The sequence below is a fragment of the Schistocerca serialis genome, chromosome 10 (genome assembly GCF_023864345.2).
Source record: "Schistocerca serialis cubense isolate TAMUIC-IGC-003099 chromosome 10, iqSchSeri2.2, whole genome shotgun sequence".
Lineage (NCBI taxonomy): Eukaryota > Metazoa > Arthropoda > Insecta > Orthoptera > Acrididae > Schistocerca > Schistocerca serialis.
Window position 1 is genome coordinate 34,272,158 of NC_064647.1, and position 17,023 is coordinate 34,289,180.

Here is a 17,023-nt window from a genome sequence, read left to right on the forward strand (position 1 = left end):
GTCGCGCAGTTCCAGACTGAAGCGCCTAGAACCGCTCGGCCACTTCGGCCGGCAAGCCTCCCTTCTCTAAAGGTTGTCTTCAAGAGAAGTGTCCCAGTCTGAGAAGGAAAACGACACATCCTCTGCAAACACAACCTCTAACACCTTCATCTTCCTATACAATAATGTTCCACTCGACTAGGACTATGAGATTTTTATCTCGCTCCACGTATCTCATTAATTCATCTATTTCGCCATATATTATCTCTACTACCTTAATATCAGCTTTGATGAGGAAATCTAAACCTGTACAGTACTTTTTGCTTTACTTTAATTTCACTTCTCAGCATAATAATGTGACGCCTTGTTGGATAAGCTAACTCACGCTGTTATCTGCCTTTCTACACTGAAGAGCCAAGGAAACTGATACACCTGCCTAATATTGTGTAGGGCCCCAGTGAGGACGCAGAGGTGCCGCAACACTACGTGTTATGTGCCCGACTAATGTTTGGTGCAGTGCTGGAGGGAACTGACACCGTGAATCCTGCAGGGATATCCATAAATCCGTGAGAGTAGAAAGGGGTGAAGATCTCTTCTGAACAGCACTTTGCATGGCATCACAGGTATGCTCCATAAGGTTCGTTTCTGGGAAGTTTGGTGGCCAGCAGAAGTGTTTAAACTCAGAAGAGTGTTCCTGGAGCCACTCTGTAGCAATTCTGGACGTGTGTGGTGTCGCATTGTTCTGTTGGAATTGCACAAGTCCGTCGGAATGCACAATGGACATGAATGGATACGGTTGATCAGACAGAATGCTTACGTGAGTGTCAGCTATCAGAGTCGTATCTAGACGCATCAGGGGCCCATATCACTCCAACGGCAAACGCCCCACACCATTACGGAGCAATCAGCTTCAACAGTACCCTGCTGACATGGGAGTCCATGGATTCATGAGGTTGCCTCCATACCCGTACACGTCCATCCGCTCGATATAATTTGAAACGAGACTCGTCCGACCAGGTAACATGTTTCCAGTCATCAACAGTCAAATGTCAGTGCTGAAAGGTCTCAGGCTAGGCGTAAAGCGTTGTGTCGTACATCAAGGGTACACAGGTTGGCCCTCGGTTCCGAAAGCCCAATTCGATGATGTTTCGACGAATGGTTCGCACGCTGACATTGATAGTCCAGCATTAAAATCTGCAGAAAATGCGAAAGGGTTCCAGTTTTGCCACATTGAACGATTCTCTTTAGTCGTCGTTGGTCCCGTTATTGCAGGATCTTTTTCTGGGCGCAGCGATGTCGGAGATTTGATGTTTTACCGGACTCCTGATATTCACTGGTGAAATGGTCGTACGGGGAAGTCCCCACTTCATCACTATCTCCAAGACGCTGTGCCCCATCGCTCGTCCGCCGACTATAACACCGCGTTCAAACTCACTTAAATCTTGATAACCTGCCATTGTAGCAGCAGAAATTGTTCTAACAACCGCGCCAGACACTTGCCTTACACAGGGTGGACCATTCATCGTGACCGGGCCAAATATCTCACGAAATAAGCGTCAAACGAAAAAACTACAAAGAACGAAACTTGTCTAGCTTGAAGGGGGAAACCAGATGGCGCTATGGCTGGCCCGCTAGATGGCGCTGCCATAGGTCAAACGGATATCAACTGCGTTTTCTTAAATAGACAAACCCCATTTTTTATTACATATTCGTGAAGTACGTAAAGAAATATGAATGTTTTACATGGACCACTTTTTTCGCTTTGTGATAGATGCCGCTGGACAGGGAGCCACGTGTGGTATTGTGACATGATGGACTATTTCATCTGGCCATAATCGTGGGTTCTTTGGCTCCTCTGGGAAAAGGCTCATCAACGTAGTACGCGTGAAATATTAGTTTAGTTCACTTTATTACATAAATGAATAAAAGATTTGCTTCATTGTGACACAGGATTGTTGCATAATATGCAACTGTCACTGACTAGCAAAGCCTCACTTGTTCTACTTGTAAGCAAACTGTTCTGTTGCAGGACAAAATGTAACAATTGCGAAAGTACATTGCTTCAGAACGCTCACTGTCATACTCGATGGTTGCTGTAGCGGACGTCACGAGCGGGGGCAGAGCTCCTGCCCACTCGACTCTATATTGACCTCAGCGTGAGGGCGCTGCTGTGACCTTCTGGAGTGTCTCCCATTCGTTGTTGTGGACTGCAGCAAGCCCTCGTTGATGTCTGTGGTACCGATTCACGTTGCCGAATTTTGTGTGGCGCTGTGGCCTCTGGACGATTCCATATGTAGTATGACTGCACTTACAGAATGAGTAATTGGCACTGAAAACCATATATAATTGTACTGAAATAAATTTGTTAGGTTTATTCTGGCGATGGAAGCCAAGTATAAATTTAACAGCACTAGAATTTAATATTAAGTCTGAGTTGTGACAGTGCCTTTTGCACTGTTAATAGTCATGTAACTTTCATATAATCCTTTATTGTGCAACGTCTTTATTTTGTAACAATCTGATATGTCTACCTATTCCTGAGAAAAAGGGATTTTAACAAAGGGACTGACAGCCCAACTTAAAACAAATGACACAAAAGTATTTCTTTATTTGTGATACAATTACAAATTAACAAATCTGGGAATTATTATACTGCCACAACTTGCTTCTTGCCACATCCACTGCTGGAGAAAAATTAATGCACCGTTTTAGAGATTTCAGATGCACTTGAGATTTACTGTTTCAATAACGGATGTGGGAGACATGAAATGATTACATTTACATGCCAACAGCACAAGCAGTTCTGGGGTACCAGGTAAAGGCCCATTCTGGAACACCCTTATTAGTGCGTAGTGTAGTCTCCACAGGTGCCAATCCAGGCGCTGACTCTGGCATTCAGTCGATGGTGAAAACTGTCCTGGGATACGTTATGCCACTCCAGCTCGACCTCATCATGTAGTTCCCTAAGATTTGTTGGTTGACAAGTCACACAAGGTACTTCTCATCATATCCAATATCTGCTCGACTAGAGGCAACTCGAGAGATAGTGTTGGCCAGGGAAGTTGCTGCACGTTTTGATTTTCGCCGATAGTGTGTGGGCAGGCGTTATCCTGCTGGAACAACACATCATGTTTGTGTTGCAAGAACGGCGAATGAACTGGTATAACAACAATGTGCACGTACCAACGTCTGGTTAACGTCCTCTCCAGAAACAGTTAACGTCAACAAGAGCTTTAGCTTATCGCACCCCAGACCATAAGGCCTGGGGTGCAGCCAATGCGTCTGTATGAGCTAAGGCTCACAAGGTCTATGTTGTACACGCAACAACCATCATTTGCGTCCAGGCAGAATCTGCTTTCATCGCCAAAGACCACAGCGCGTCATTGCAGTTGGTCCTCTGCTGGCACCAGTCAAGCCATGCACGTCGATGCAGTGGTGTGAGTGGAAGATGGGCTAGAGGTATGCTAATAACCAGTTCACAACAGTTCGTGTTGTCACGTCTGGGCTCACAAACCCTCTTATCTCTGCTATGGTAACTGTACGGTCTGCCACTGCTGCCCTCACAATAGGACGATCCTGTTGGGCGTCTGTGGTGCGTGGGCGTCCGGAACCTGGTCTATGGCTGTGAGAAAGTTCACTGATACCAGCATCGTCGCACAACTGACGAGGCACGTACAACTTGTATGGAAATTCTCCAAAAGGACCATCTCGTCACTCGGAGGGCTACAGTTTGACTCCTTTCAGGCTCGCTTAGTTGGCTGCAGCAAGACGAGTGCGACTACGTGGCATGGTCACCTACTTAATTGTCACCACACTATCTGCTGGCCAACGACGTTGAAACCATTATCATTACACATACTATCCCCCAGGTCTCGTATGCCATCGTTGGATTAAAATCGACCTCGCCTTTCCAGGTGTACTAATTTTTTCCGGTAGTGTATGGTCATTCTAGGTCAACATGAGATTTTGATGACGAGTTTAGTGAGTAGCAAAATATGTCACATAAATTTCTGTATCTTTTGATTATATTGACTTCCTAGATTAAATTGTTTGCACTACAAAGGGTCCCTACCCTAGTATGTGGCATAAATATGAACTCGATATGTCTACCAGTTCTTGAATAAAAAGGTTTCATAACAGTTGGACGGACAGACAGACAGACAGACAAACAGAGAGACAAACAACAAAGTGATAGTATAAAGGTTCCGTTTTTAATAACTGATGTATGGAACCCCAAAAACAACAGAAATCTTATAATTTTATTATATCCGCTTAGATTAAGAGGTAGCACATTTCTGTTAAATCAGAACAATGCAGTAGGTCTTATTATTTCTGATTTCGCTATAATCTTTTAAAGAACTCGAGGAATAGCCTTAAATTGAAATAAACTGATTCTTCTAGAATAAGATACAGAAATTTAATCTGCAATACAGGGGAACGCCTACGTGTCGCCTATTTTGAAAGAGAGAACAAGCCTTTTACACAATCACTAGGTTTCGATTTATTTTTAAGCGTTTGACCGAGAGGCTGAGGAAAGGGAACTTACGTCTGAAGGGTGGGACGCCAGATGATACGTCGCTTGTGTGGAAAAACATTGTCAGACCAGCTGAGTCAGTGTTGAGGGTGTCGTGTCTCATATGGTACACGTCATTGTCGAGAAACATAGTTGGCCAAATGATGGGAGAATACTGAGAGGAAAAAATATAACTATGTTTGACTATTTACGTCATTTACTTTCCACGGAAGCCCTGCTCTTGTTTTGATGCCAACACAGAAGCGCAGAATGGCTGATGTAAGTGACAACTTTAAGTGTTTTAGGTGTTATGTCTCTTAGAAATGTATAGCAGTAAGAAGCCTAAATACAAAGGCAGACGAAGCCAGCGACAAATGAATACTGACTGTTCTCGACCTAATCAATAAATATTTTCTTCTACACTTTTGTTTACAAGACTTATTTTCTAGTTTTGGTGGGTGCTATCTACACTGGTGTCCAAAATTAGAGCAACAAACCGCTGTTTCCCTGTCCTGCGTCTAATGCGCGATGTAATCGTACAAAATGCCAACAGATGTCCGTACCGTTGCGTTCTGCACGGAATATGACATTCCAGGCAACAGACAACTACTCCAATGATGGCACCTATCAATTGGGTAGTATTTGCCGAGCAGTACGTAGTCACAGATGGTGCAGTATGGCACAGGGATGATGTCAACCAGTGGAGGACCATAGAAAGATAGGAAGCAGGACAGTTGCAAACAGATGTAGCCTAATGGCTTAATGTGAATCGTTGTGTCGTTTCGTGGATGTGGAGATAATTCATGGTGAATGAATCAGTATCCCAACGACCAGGGTAGGGCGGAACATGTGTGATATCAGAAAGAGAGAACCCTTACTAGGCTGTAAGGCCGCGACATTACCGTCTTAGTTCTGCACTGTGACTGGCATCTGACCTCACAGCATCCACTGGACGTGTTGTATCGAGACAATCGATGTACAGAAGGCGTCAGCAGATGGCTTATACTGTCGGCGACCTGCTATATTCCTCAACATGCCACCTGGACAGTTGAACAGTGGGCTAGTGTTCTTTTCACAGATGATTCCCGATTTGATCTAGAGAGTGATTCTCGACGCATTTGCATCTGGAGGGAACGTGGAACACGATCTCAGAATCCAAATTGTGGAAAGAGATCGATCTCAAGGAGTTGTCGCCAGGGATTACAATGAGCAATAGAATACCTCCTCATTTAATTGCATGGGTGAATCCACAAGGTTTAACTGCTGTCCGGTATTGTAATAAGATCTTGGGTGTAACATGCAGTTGTTGCAGGTTCCTGTGGGCCCGGGTATTGATGGACGATAATGGTCTACTTCGTACAGCATGCCCCAACGCTGTAAGGCCTATATTGCTGCCAAAGGTGGTCACACCCCATAGTCAGCCCATTAACCAGTTGTCAGTATGTCTGTGCAAATCAGTTAAGCTGCAAAGAACGAAGAACATTTTGGTCTATCGTTATGCAAGTTTCAGCTGTTTATCTTCTGTATTTTTTACATTGTTTCTACTTTACTGTGATCTGCTTATACTGTTTTGTGGTAAAATAAATGCAACTTAGCATAATATCTGTTTGTTGCTTTAATTTTAGTCACCAGTGTACATCTATATGTGTACTTTCCAAACTACTGTAAATTGCTGAGCAGACAGTGTTTTCCGTTGTACCATGTATTACAGTTTATACCCATTCCATTCGCATACAGAACATTACAAGTATGATTGCTGAAATGCCACTCTTTATGCTACAGTCAACCTAACCCTACCTCTGCAGTCACTGTGTGAGCGATGCATAGATGTCTCTGGAATGTTACTAGATATTCCACTTAACACTGTGTAAGTAGGCATCAGTAGGGGAGTTGGCAACTATGTTGAACTGTCTACCAATTAAGGTTTTTCGTCATTCTGTGATGCTCTCCCATTGGTCAACAAAACCTGTGACCATTCATAAGAGTAGATATGCGTTAAGCGTATGAGAAACATCTGTTTTAGAACACCCTGAATACTTACGACACTGAAGGTTATGTTTAACTCGCAATTGTGACACAATCAATGCATACTGCACATCGATACTGCCTTGGGGTACAAAATACAATGAGTCAGCCTAGAATCCCCTCTGTCCTACTACTGGTTGACATTTGAATTCAACTGCCAGAGTTGGGCTGCCCTTTTACTAATTACTTTACTTTCAGTTTTTCCTGTTCAGGTCGGTTTTGGGCCATGTCTTCTAAATTTTTCAACCTGAAATCAGGCAATGTCAGTAGTAGCACTGTTTATTAGCCATAGATATTGGAATGCCCACTTAAAGGGACTGATAGGACAGAATACTTTACCATTTACTTCACCTCACCACAATCTAGAAAATGTCACTTCCGTCTTGTAACCTCAGTGGTGATAACCTTACTAGTGCAACACCTGTTCGTAGATTATTGAAGGTCCACAAAGTTTCTCACCTGAGTTGGGCATTAGTTGACCAGTACCTTATGTTGAGTACATTTAGGGAAATTCTGTCCATATTGTTCATGAATCTTCTTTTGGATTTTAGTCTTACTAGACACTTCCTCTGTGCACAGTAAATGACATGTTTTTCATCAAAGTTCTATTTGAACATTTCTATGAATTCTATTGTTTATCATCATATACTTGGACCAGAGAAACCAACTGCTGTCTAGTTTATCCACGGGTGTACCCTTCATAGAGGCAGTTGTTAAAAAGCATGTTTCATTCAGGATGATATCCACATTTCCACATGGACAGGTCTAGCCCAGACTAGGGATGTGTGGTCTGCTGTATTTGCTCCCACTAACAGCAAGCAAGCTTTTTGGAAATGTTGTTCCTCAGTGCCGCTTTATTAGCAGTTTCAATGCAGTTGTTTTGTAGGTGTAAGACCGGTCAAGGAATGCTACTAGGCATTTAGAAGTCGCTGTGTATTCCTGATTTTCAGCATATATTTTGAGTTTTTGTCTTTCCTGTCTAGTTGTTAAATGACAAGCACATACCTGTGTTTTTAAAGGATTTGCTCTCGTATTTTGTTTGTAATACGTTACATGGTAGACAAGGCGCCTGCTAGTTGCTCTCCATCAAGTTCAAAATTTTCATTCTGCACAGCAAGAGCAAGACTATCTGCGTAGGGGAAACGCTTCACTTTACAGAAAATTCTTTACTCATTTGCGTAGAAATCAAGTAAAATTGCTGAAAATACACTTCCCTGATGGTAGCCCTTGCGTTGACTTCTCCACCTACATTTCTTTTTTCATTACAGCAACATATACAGATCTTCTGTTCTCAAGAACTGACTGAATAACTTGAACCAAATGGTAATTTTCGAAATTACTGTAGAACCTGTCCACTGAGATTGTGTCATATATCGTGACGTAAGCTGCAAGCAGATCAATCAGAGCAACTCCGCTGCTTAATTAATTTTGGTATTCCCCTAAGTGTACCTTATAAGACTTTGGCTTGTACTGCTCTTTCCAGGACTGAAATCAGCTCGTTGAAGTACAAGTTTCATCAATGTTTATGAGCGGTATTTTTCTACGTCTCCACTAGGTATCGAGAAATGTTGTAATGTTTTGCTATGACCTTTTCAGGCCTATTTCACAGAGCCATAGCGCACAGTGGCGTGGTTCTGGGAGACGGCGTGTGCTCCGACCGCATGCGGCCTCGCTCCTTCACCCTGGCTGCACACCTGGGCCTCAAGACAGACGACCCGCAGCAGCTGGTGGCCTTCCTAAGGCAACAGCCAGTGCAGCAACTCGTCGAGAACGCCATGTTTGGACGCAATGAGGACGTGAGTCACCAACTGCACCCGCGTCTCTACCCACCAGTAGCGCCCTGCTGTGTTTGCGACACTTGCTAAGTGTGGCGTGCGTACTGTAAGACCTTCGGTACACACACCATCAGATTATTTGACTTGTCGCTCTAACGAAATAGGCCAGTGCCAGCAATATGTCTCGTGGTCTTATCATGGCGATAGAAATGCCACTGGCACGTTTAGAGTAGCAGATTGATGGTGACCAACTTTAAACAGAACTAGATTAATTTTCACACACATTTATTAAAATAATAAAATGCATAGACATTACGTAACTTGATTCTGGATGCTGTTTACAATCAACAATCTGAAGTTCCTTTGGGTTGGTACGTTAATCTTATTCTCACATATCTCTGATACTTGACAAAGTGTCTATTCATTTATCTTCACGGCTATGTACAGGAATATGGTAATCTTATTAGGCGCAGACTGAAACATGACTATAGACTGGTACAGACTGGCGCAGACAAATGCAGACTAATGCAGACTTACTAATTGGTGGTCTGTACACTCGTTGTAATACCTCGTGCGTTCAGGTATCACTGCGCGAGTGTGATCCGCGAGGAGAAAAGGTTCTACATTAGCAGCAATCTCATTGGCTGCGTTACATATTAATACGCGGATCGGCGGAAGCAGAATTTGGTCCGTCTCTAAGACAGCGCCAACTCGGAGTGCGGAGATGGACGAGCCCTGTGCCTGTGCTGTTGTGCTTAGTGGGATGCGCTCTAGTGGGAAAGTTGTGTACGCGCTGACTACGTGGAACTATGTACACAACACTAAGAAACTTCTGCTTTGACACTCAAGTGCTGTATACCTGTGGCTAGACTCTGCCAAATGGTGCTGTGGTTTTGCACCTCGCCTATTTGGGGTGCACTCAGCCTCGTGATGCCAACTGAGGAGCTGCTCGACCGAATAGTAGCGGCTCCAGACAAAGAAAACCACTGGGAGAGCGGTGTGCTGACCACACGCCCCTCTTAACTGCATCCTCGGCTGAGGATGACACGACAGTCTGATGGTCTCTATCGGCCAATTGTGGCCTGAAGACGGAGTGCTTTCCATTCTGCCTCAGTTAAGGATCGCGCAATAGTTCGCAGGTTACAGTATGGGCAGGTTGCTGCAACGTTCGCTAACCTTAGAGAAATATCATTCGTTATGTTGTAGCTCGGTTTGTCGCAAAACCTGTCTCTTTATTCAGGTCATGAAAGGGTCCGCGTTATTGGATTTTGACTTTTTATAGCATTATCAGCTTCATTAATTTGTGCTTCCTCAGTCATAAAATTATTGAAAATGTAATTCATTTGGAGACTAATAATTATAGCTATTAAGAATAGATTGTCTTTAGGTTGATTATAGACTCCTAGTATGTATGGCACAAGCAAGTTTGTAAGGTATTTTTCTCCCCTGGGCAACATTTCAGGTACTGAAGTGTGGACACGTGTACGCAAAACAGTTAGTTTGTCAGGAAAGCAGAATGTGTTGCAGGAGCGGCTGTACTGAGGAACTATTGTTAAGAAAAAATCGATACGTTGCTCCGTTTGCGAGATATTTACCATTGAAGTTAGCCAATTATGTCGTCACGTGCACACATTCAAGCAGCCTGCGACAGGCGGTGTCGCAAACGAGTTCTTCGTTTGGTTCCCGAAAACCGAAGAAATGTAGCTTTTGCTCATCCACCCCTCTTCGGTAGGACGTCAACAATTAAAAAAAATTCGATTTTTCAAAAAATACGTCAATCTTGTAGCTCTCATCTTCCTGAAAAGTTTCATGTATAAAACATATATATTTGACACATTATAAAGCACGTTATTTGGTATTAAATGTACCAAGATGCCACGCCCACACCCCTTTGCACAGCATTCTTCTGTCACACGTAAGCCTATTTCGCTCTGTAGTAATCGAATGTTTATATTTGCGTCAGAGATTGCCTTACGTGAAACAAAGGACTATTGATATCGATATTTTCTCTGCTGCTATCGACGTGCATCGTTTTGGCTCTGAGCACTATGGGACTTAACATCTGTGGTCATCAGTCCCCTAGAACTTAGAACTAATTAAACCTAACTAACCTAAGGACATCACACACATCCATGACCGAGGCAGGATTCGAATCTGCGACCGTAGCGGCATCGTTTTGATCGCTGAGTTTGTCTGTTCTCTGTTTTGAAAGGCTTGCAGTGTGGTGTTCTGAATTTCGAAACGATTTTCATTTGGCTGTGTTGTTTTGCATTCGTTTGTGCCATATTATCGCACAAGATGCCTAGAATTCGTTGCTTGAACTGCGAAAAATGTCACCAGGGCAACAGATTCACAGTAAAGGGTGCTACAAGAAATGTTACTCCAGTGAATCATTGATAGTGGTGAAGAATATCATCACAGAAATTCTCTTCCGACTGCTGTGATGGCGGCCATCAAACCTATGTTCAGGAACTTCGCAAATGAAAACTTGTTGAAGAATTGTCTTCATGGCGGTACCCAAAACCCAAATGAAAGTTTTAAGAAATGTGTATGATAAACATGGCCAAAAACCATTTTTGTGGGAAGAAATGCACTTGCTATTGGTGTTTAGGATGCAGTTTCATGTTTTAATGATGGTGTGCAACGCAGGAGATATCTTTTAGAGAAATTGAGAATTAAGCCCGGAATGAACTGCATCAAAGCTTTGTAGGCAATAGGCAGTGTGTAGTGAAAGCAGATAAACCATTTTTGGAGACAATAAAATCAAGAAGAGTGCATCATAGGAATGTGAAAAGGAAGAAAACTGATTTAGAAAATGAAAAAGAGCCTGCTTATGCTGCTGAACAGTTCTAAAACAATGCCAACTACAAGCAGAAACTTAAACGACCATTTTCCCCAAAACACAAGTTTCTGTACTTAGGTACACGTAACATCCAAAATCAATATCCAGTTACTTTCAGGCTTGGTATGCTTACTAAACACAAACTCCTTAATGCAAAACTCTAGAAGTTTCCAAATCTATTAAAAACTGCTAAGAATTGAGATAATTAACTATAAAATTTGACTTTTTTTCTAAACATGAAGTTTAAAACGTAACAGATCATTCATTTTTTCATAAATTAAATAAATTGTAGAGTTTCATTTACCTGTAAGTATGGTTTGTATGCTGTGCAAAACTCATAGAAGAATCTCTATTACTTATGAACAAAAGTTTACCTAAGCAACAAATGCAGCCAATAGTAAGTGAAAAACGATGAAATCTCACGGGTAAAAAAGATTATTTTGTTTCGTTTCTGAATTTCCACTGCTATGAGAGTGAATCCTGAATCCTTCCTGGTCATGCTGACAAAGTTTTACAAATTTGTTTGTAAAAGTACAGACAGTGGAAATTAAAATGCCCTGTGGTGTCTCTCCTGCTCAAAATATGCTCGTTTGACGTCCTGTCGCCCCCTTAAATTTATCACTTCCGGAAAAGGCACATTTTAACTGGTAATGAGCGCTTCAACAAGTGGTAACTCATGGATCCCCAGATGTCTGTACATTCTGCATTTCAGCGCACTGCAAGTGCTCTGATCTGAGAGCACAACTGTTTCAGACTATCATATATATATATGTAGGGTGATTCACAGAGATATGCAAATATTTTAAGCCGGCCGAAGTGGCCGTGCGGTTAAAGGCGCTGCAGTCTGGAACCGCAAGACCTCTACGGTCGCAGGTTCGAATCTTGCCTCGGGCATGGGTGTTTGTGATGTCCTTAGGTTAGTTAGGTTTAACTAGTTCTAAGTTCTAGGGGACTAATGACCTCAGCAGTTGAGTCCCGTAGTGCTCAGAGCCATTTGAACCAAATATTTTAATATGTTATTCTACAAATAAAACTAAAGAAAAAACGTTCATACAAACATAGGTCCGCAAATGTTTAGTTATGGAGTTACGGCTACTAAAATATTTTGCCTCAAATTTACCAACTTCACTAATATGAAGCCATCGCAAAACTGTACGAGATTAAAGTGAAGCACGATTGCCATTTATTTTGTTGTTATTGACCTGGTGAATATAGTAAAACATGTCGCAGACGTGTATGTGCAGTAGTTTTCCAGAACATCCAGCTATAACTCCGCAACAAAACATTTGCAGATCTACGTTTATATGAAGTTTTTCTTTAGTTTTAGTTGTAGAATAACATATTAAAATAGTTGCATATCTTCGTGAATTACGCTATGTTGTTATTGTTGTGGTTTTCAGTCCAGAGACTGGTTTGATTCAGCTCTCCTATGCCAGGTTCCTTATCTCCCAGCACCTATTGCAACCTACATCCTTCTGAATCTGTTTAGTGTATTCATCTCTTGGTCTCCCTCCGCGATTTTTACCCTCCACGCTGCCCTCCAATACTAAATTGGTGATCCCTTGATGCCTCAGAACATGTCCCACCGAACGATTCCTTCTTCTAGTCAAATTATGCCACAAACTTCACTTCTCCCCAATTCTAATCAATACCTCCTCATTAGTTATGTGATCTACCCATTAATCTTCAGCATTCTTCTGCAGCACCACATTTCGAAAGCTTCTATTCTTTTCTTGTCCAAACTAGTTATCGTCCATGTTTCATTTCCATACATGGCTACACTCCACACAAATGCTTTCAGAAACGACTTCCTGACACTTAAATCTATGCTCGATGTTAACAAATTTCTCTTCTTCAGAAACGCTTTCCTTGCCATTGCCAGTCTACATTTTACATCCTCTCTACTTCGACCATCATCAGTTATTTTGCTCCCCAAATAGCAAAACTCCTTTAGGTATCACATTTCCTAATCTAATTCCCTCAGCATCACCCAACTTAATTCGACTACATTCCATTATCCTCGTTTTGCTTTTGTTGATGTTCATCTTATATCCTCCTTTCAAGACACTGTCCATTCCGTTCAACTGCTCTTCTAAGTCCTTTGCTGTCTCTGACAGAATTACAATGTCATCGGCGAACCTCAAAGTTTTTATTTCTTCTCCATGGATTTTAATTCTTACTCCGAACTTTTCTTTTGTTTCCTTTATTGCTTGATCAATATACAGATTGAATAACACTGGGGGTAGGCTACAACCCTGTCTCACTCCTTTCCCAACCACTGCTTCCCTTTCATGCCCCTCGACTCTTATAACTGCCATTTTGTTTCTGTACTAATTGTAAATAGCCTTTCGCTCCCTGTATTTTACCCCTGCCACCTTCAGAATTTGAAAGAGAACATTCCAGTCAATATAGTCAGAAGCTTTCTCTAAGGCTACAAATACTACAAACGTGAGTTTTCCTTTCCTAAATCTATTTTCTAAGATAAGTCGTAGGGTCAGTATTGCCTCACGTGCACCAACATTTCTATGGAATCCCAACTGATCTCCCTCGAGGTCTCCTTCAACCAGTTTTTCCATTCGTCTGTAAAGAATTCTTGTTAGTATTTTGAAGCCATGGCTCATTGAACTAATAGTTCGGTAATTTTCACATCTGTCAACACCTGCTTTCTTTGGGATTGGAATTACACTACTGGCCGTTAAAATTGCTACACCACGAAGATGACGTGCTACAGACGCGAAATTTAACCGGCAGGAAGAAGTTGCTGTCATATGCAAATGATTAGTTTTTCAGAGCATTCACACAAGGTTGGCGCTGGTGGCGACACCTACAACGTGCTGATAGGAGGAAAGTTTCTAACCGATTTCTCATACACAAACAGCAGTTGACCGGCGTTGCCTGGTGAAACGTGTAAGGAGGAGAAATGCGTACCATCACGTTTCCGACTTTGATAAAGGTCGGATTGTAGCCTATCGCGATTGTGGTTTATCATATTTATTGCGTTGGTCGAGATCCAATGACTGTTAGCAGAATATTGAATCGGTGGGTTCCGGAGGGTAATACGGAACGCCATGCTGGATCCTAATGGCCACGTATCACTAGCAGTCGAGATGACAGGCATCTTATCCACATGGCTGTAACGGATCGTGCAGCCACGTCTCGATCCCTGAGTCAACAGACGGGGAGGTTTCCAAGACAACAACCATCTGCACGAACAGTTCGGCGACATTTGCAGCAGCATTGACTATCAGTTCGAAGACCATAGCTGTGGTTACCCTTGTCGCTGCATCACAGACAGGAGCGCCTGCGATGGTGTATTCAACCACGAACGTGGGTGCACGAATGCTGAAACGTCATTTTTTCGGATGAATCCAGGTTCTATTTACAGCATCATGAAGGTCGCATCCATGTTTGGCGACATCGCAGTGAACGCACATTGGAAGCGTGTATTCGTCATTGCCGTACTGGAGTATCAGCCGGTGTGATGGTAAGGGGTGTCGTTGGTTACATGTCTCAGTCACCTCTTGTTCGCATTGACGGCACTTCGAATAGAGGACGTTACATTTCAGATGTGTTACGACCAGTGGCTCTACCCTTCATTCGATCCCTGCGAAACCCTACATTTCAGCGGGATAATGCACGACCGCATGTTGCAGGTCCTGTACGGGCCTTTCTGGATACAGAAAATGTTCGACTGCTGCCCTGACCAGCACAATCTTCAGATCTGTGACCAACTGAAATCGTCTGGTCAATCGTGGCCGAGGAACTGGCTCGTCACAATACGCCAGCCACTACTCTTGATGAACTGTGGTATCATGTTGAAGCTGCATGGGCAGCTGTAACTGTGTACACCATCCAAGCTCTGTCTGACTCATTGCCCAGGTGTATCAAGGCCGCTTTTACAGCCAGAGGTGGTTGTTCTGGGTACTGATTTCTCAGGATGTATGCACCCAAATTGCGTGAAAATGTAATCACATGTCAGTTCTAGTATAATATATTTGTTCAATGAATACCCGTTTATCCTCTGAATTTCTGCTTGGTGTAGCAATTTTAATGGCCAGTAGTGTATTATTACGCTATATATATATATATATATATATATGTGTGTGTGTGTGTGTGTGTGTGTGTGTGTGTGTGTGTGTGTGTGTGTGTAAGAATGAGGATTCTTTGGAAATATGAATATTTTACAAAAACTTATCTGCAGTGTTTACATATGACATTTTGGTAAGTTAAAAAGTTACAATACAAGGTGCAGTGTTTTCAACCATTTCACATCATTGACGGAACTGTGTGTATCTCTTCAAATGTCCTTCTTTGGCTCTTCACAGCCATGTGCTCGATGTTCTGTGACATGTCGTACAATGTCTCAAAATGGATTTTCTGCTGTCCCATAGTTGTGATGCCAAAATTTACGTCTTCCATGATTAGTTCTAATTCTACTTAAATATGCATATTCCTTTCCTGTTATGTTGAAATCAGTTGTAGCTCTACATACACTGTCAATGAAGCCTAGGTAATCAGAACTTTCAAGAGGTCAATTCTTCATGCCAAGTCAGATCAGTGTCGACATTTGATTTGATGAATTGCTCACCAAGCTTCCTGGACTTCGACCTCTGTGATTTCTGGGGACTTCAGTCCTGATGTGAGGGCAGCAGAACGCTGTTGAACATTTCTGCCATCCCAATAGCAAAGCTATCTGTCTTCAGGTATTGACATGGGGAATGTCCTCATTCCACTTCCCGTCAACTGACTATTGCACTCCGAGAAACCTGCTGCTTCTGAGGTTGTGAGGTTTTCTGCTGCAATGCCCCCCCCCCCCCCAGTTACTAGGTGTGTGCAAGCTACCCTAACTGCACTGCCACATTCCATTTCTGTGTGGCTTGTCCCCACTTGGAGCAATGAGGCATATCATGGGTACATCATGAACTAAGATATTAATTAATCCCTCCACTAATCCACATTAACCTGAGCTTTGCACACAATTCTCTTACCAACAACGCTGAAAGCCAACTCTTAATTTCATAGAAAAGTCGAGCGCTACATATCTATGAATTAGATAAAAAATGAAATTCATGAGAAAGATTGTAAATAAATATCTGTGTCCCAACAAGAAGTTACTATAGTGACAGAGTTAATTAAGCAATAGCTAACTGTTGCATTGAAGTCCATTTTTTTGTAGTTATGCTGGTCACACATCTATGTAACTTGATTTCCAGCTATTTCAGATGTCTCTGTAGCACTGAGTTCAGTGGAGCTCCCTATCTGCTGTGATGTCCTTCCCTGGCAATTCCTCCAAAGAAAAGTTTGCGTTGATAACAATGAATTAGTGACATAATAACTCGTTTAAATGTCTTTTATCAATGATATATTCCTACCAAATATGGTACCTTTCAGGAATGAAATTCTGAACTATCACTAATTCAAGCAAGTCTTTGAATAAGTGGGAGCTTACATCGTTTGGGAGTTTACATCATTTGATGATTCGTTCCCATGTGTGGTGCAGCAATCGGCAGCCACCTTTACTTTCTTTACTTAAGAGACTATTACTCATCTAGTCCTTGCTCCAGAGGTATTACTCTCTACACTAGCATGTAATTTTGGGTCGGGCCCTGAGAGCAGCAGATTGGTGCATCTTCTGTTGGTTGAGTTATACACGTTCTCCAGATCTCCAAGATATTGAATACTGGGTCATGAGCCAGACCATGCCGAGACCTGCTGATGGAGGATAGAGGAGGGAGGGGCGAGGAATTTCACCTGTCTCCTCACTGGTCTGACATGGCCTTTGACGATTTTTTCCACTGTATCAACCTCTTCATTTGAAAGAAGACTTTGCAGCCAACATAATCGATTTGTTTTAGTCCAATTTATCTTGTAAACTTTTTACAAATGTAA

The 17,023-nt window shown here is 42.4% G+C and overlaps 2 protein-coding genes across 2 annotated transcripts in view; one reads left to right on the plus strand and one right to left on the minus strand.

The window, feature by feature from the left end:
* LOC126424769 (esterase FE4-like) overlaps positions 1-17,023 on the minus strand; it is a 298,792-nt gene that overhangs the window by 196,813 nt on the left and 84,956 nt on the right. The gene's annotated exons all lie outside the window — the stretch shown is intronic.
* Positions 1-17,023, plus strand: part of LOC126424765 (esterase FE4-like) — a 107,572-nt gene that overhangs the window by 30,087 nt on the left and 60,462 nt on the right. The window contains exon 5 of the mRNA XM_050087516.1: positions 8,114-8,313. Coding sequence (XP_049943473.1) covers positions 8,114-8,313 — 200 coding nt within the window. The remainder of the gene's footprint in view (positions 1-8,113; positions 8,314-17,023) is intronic.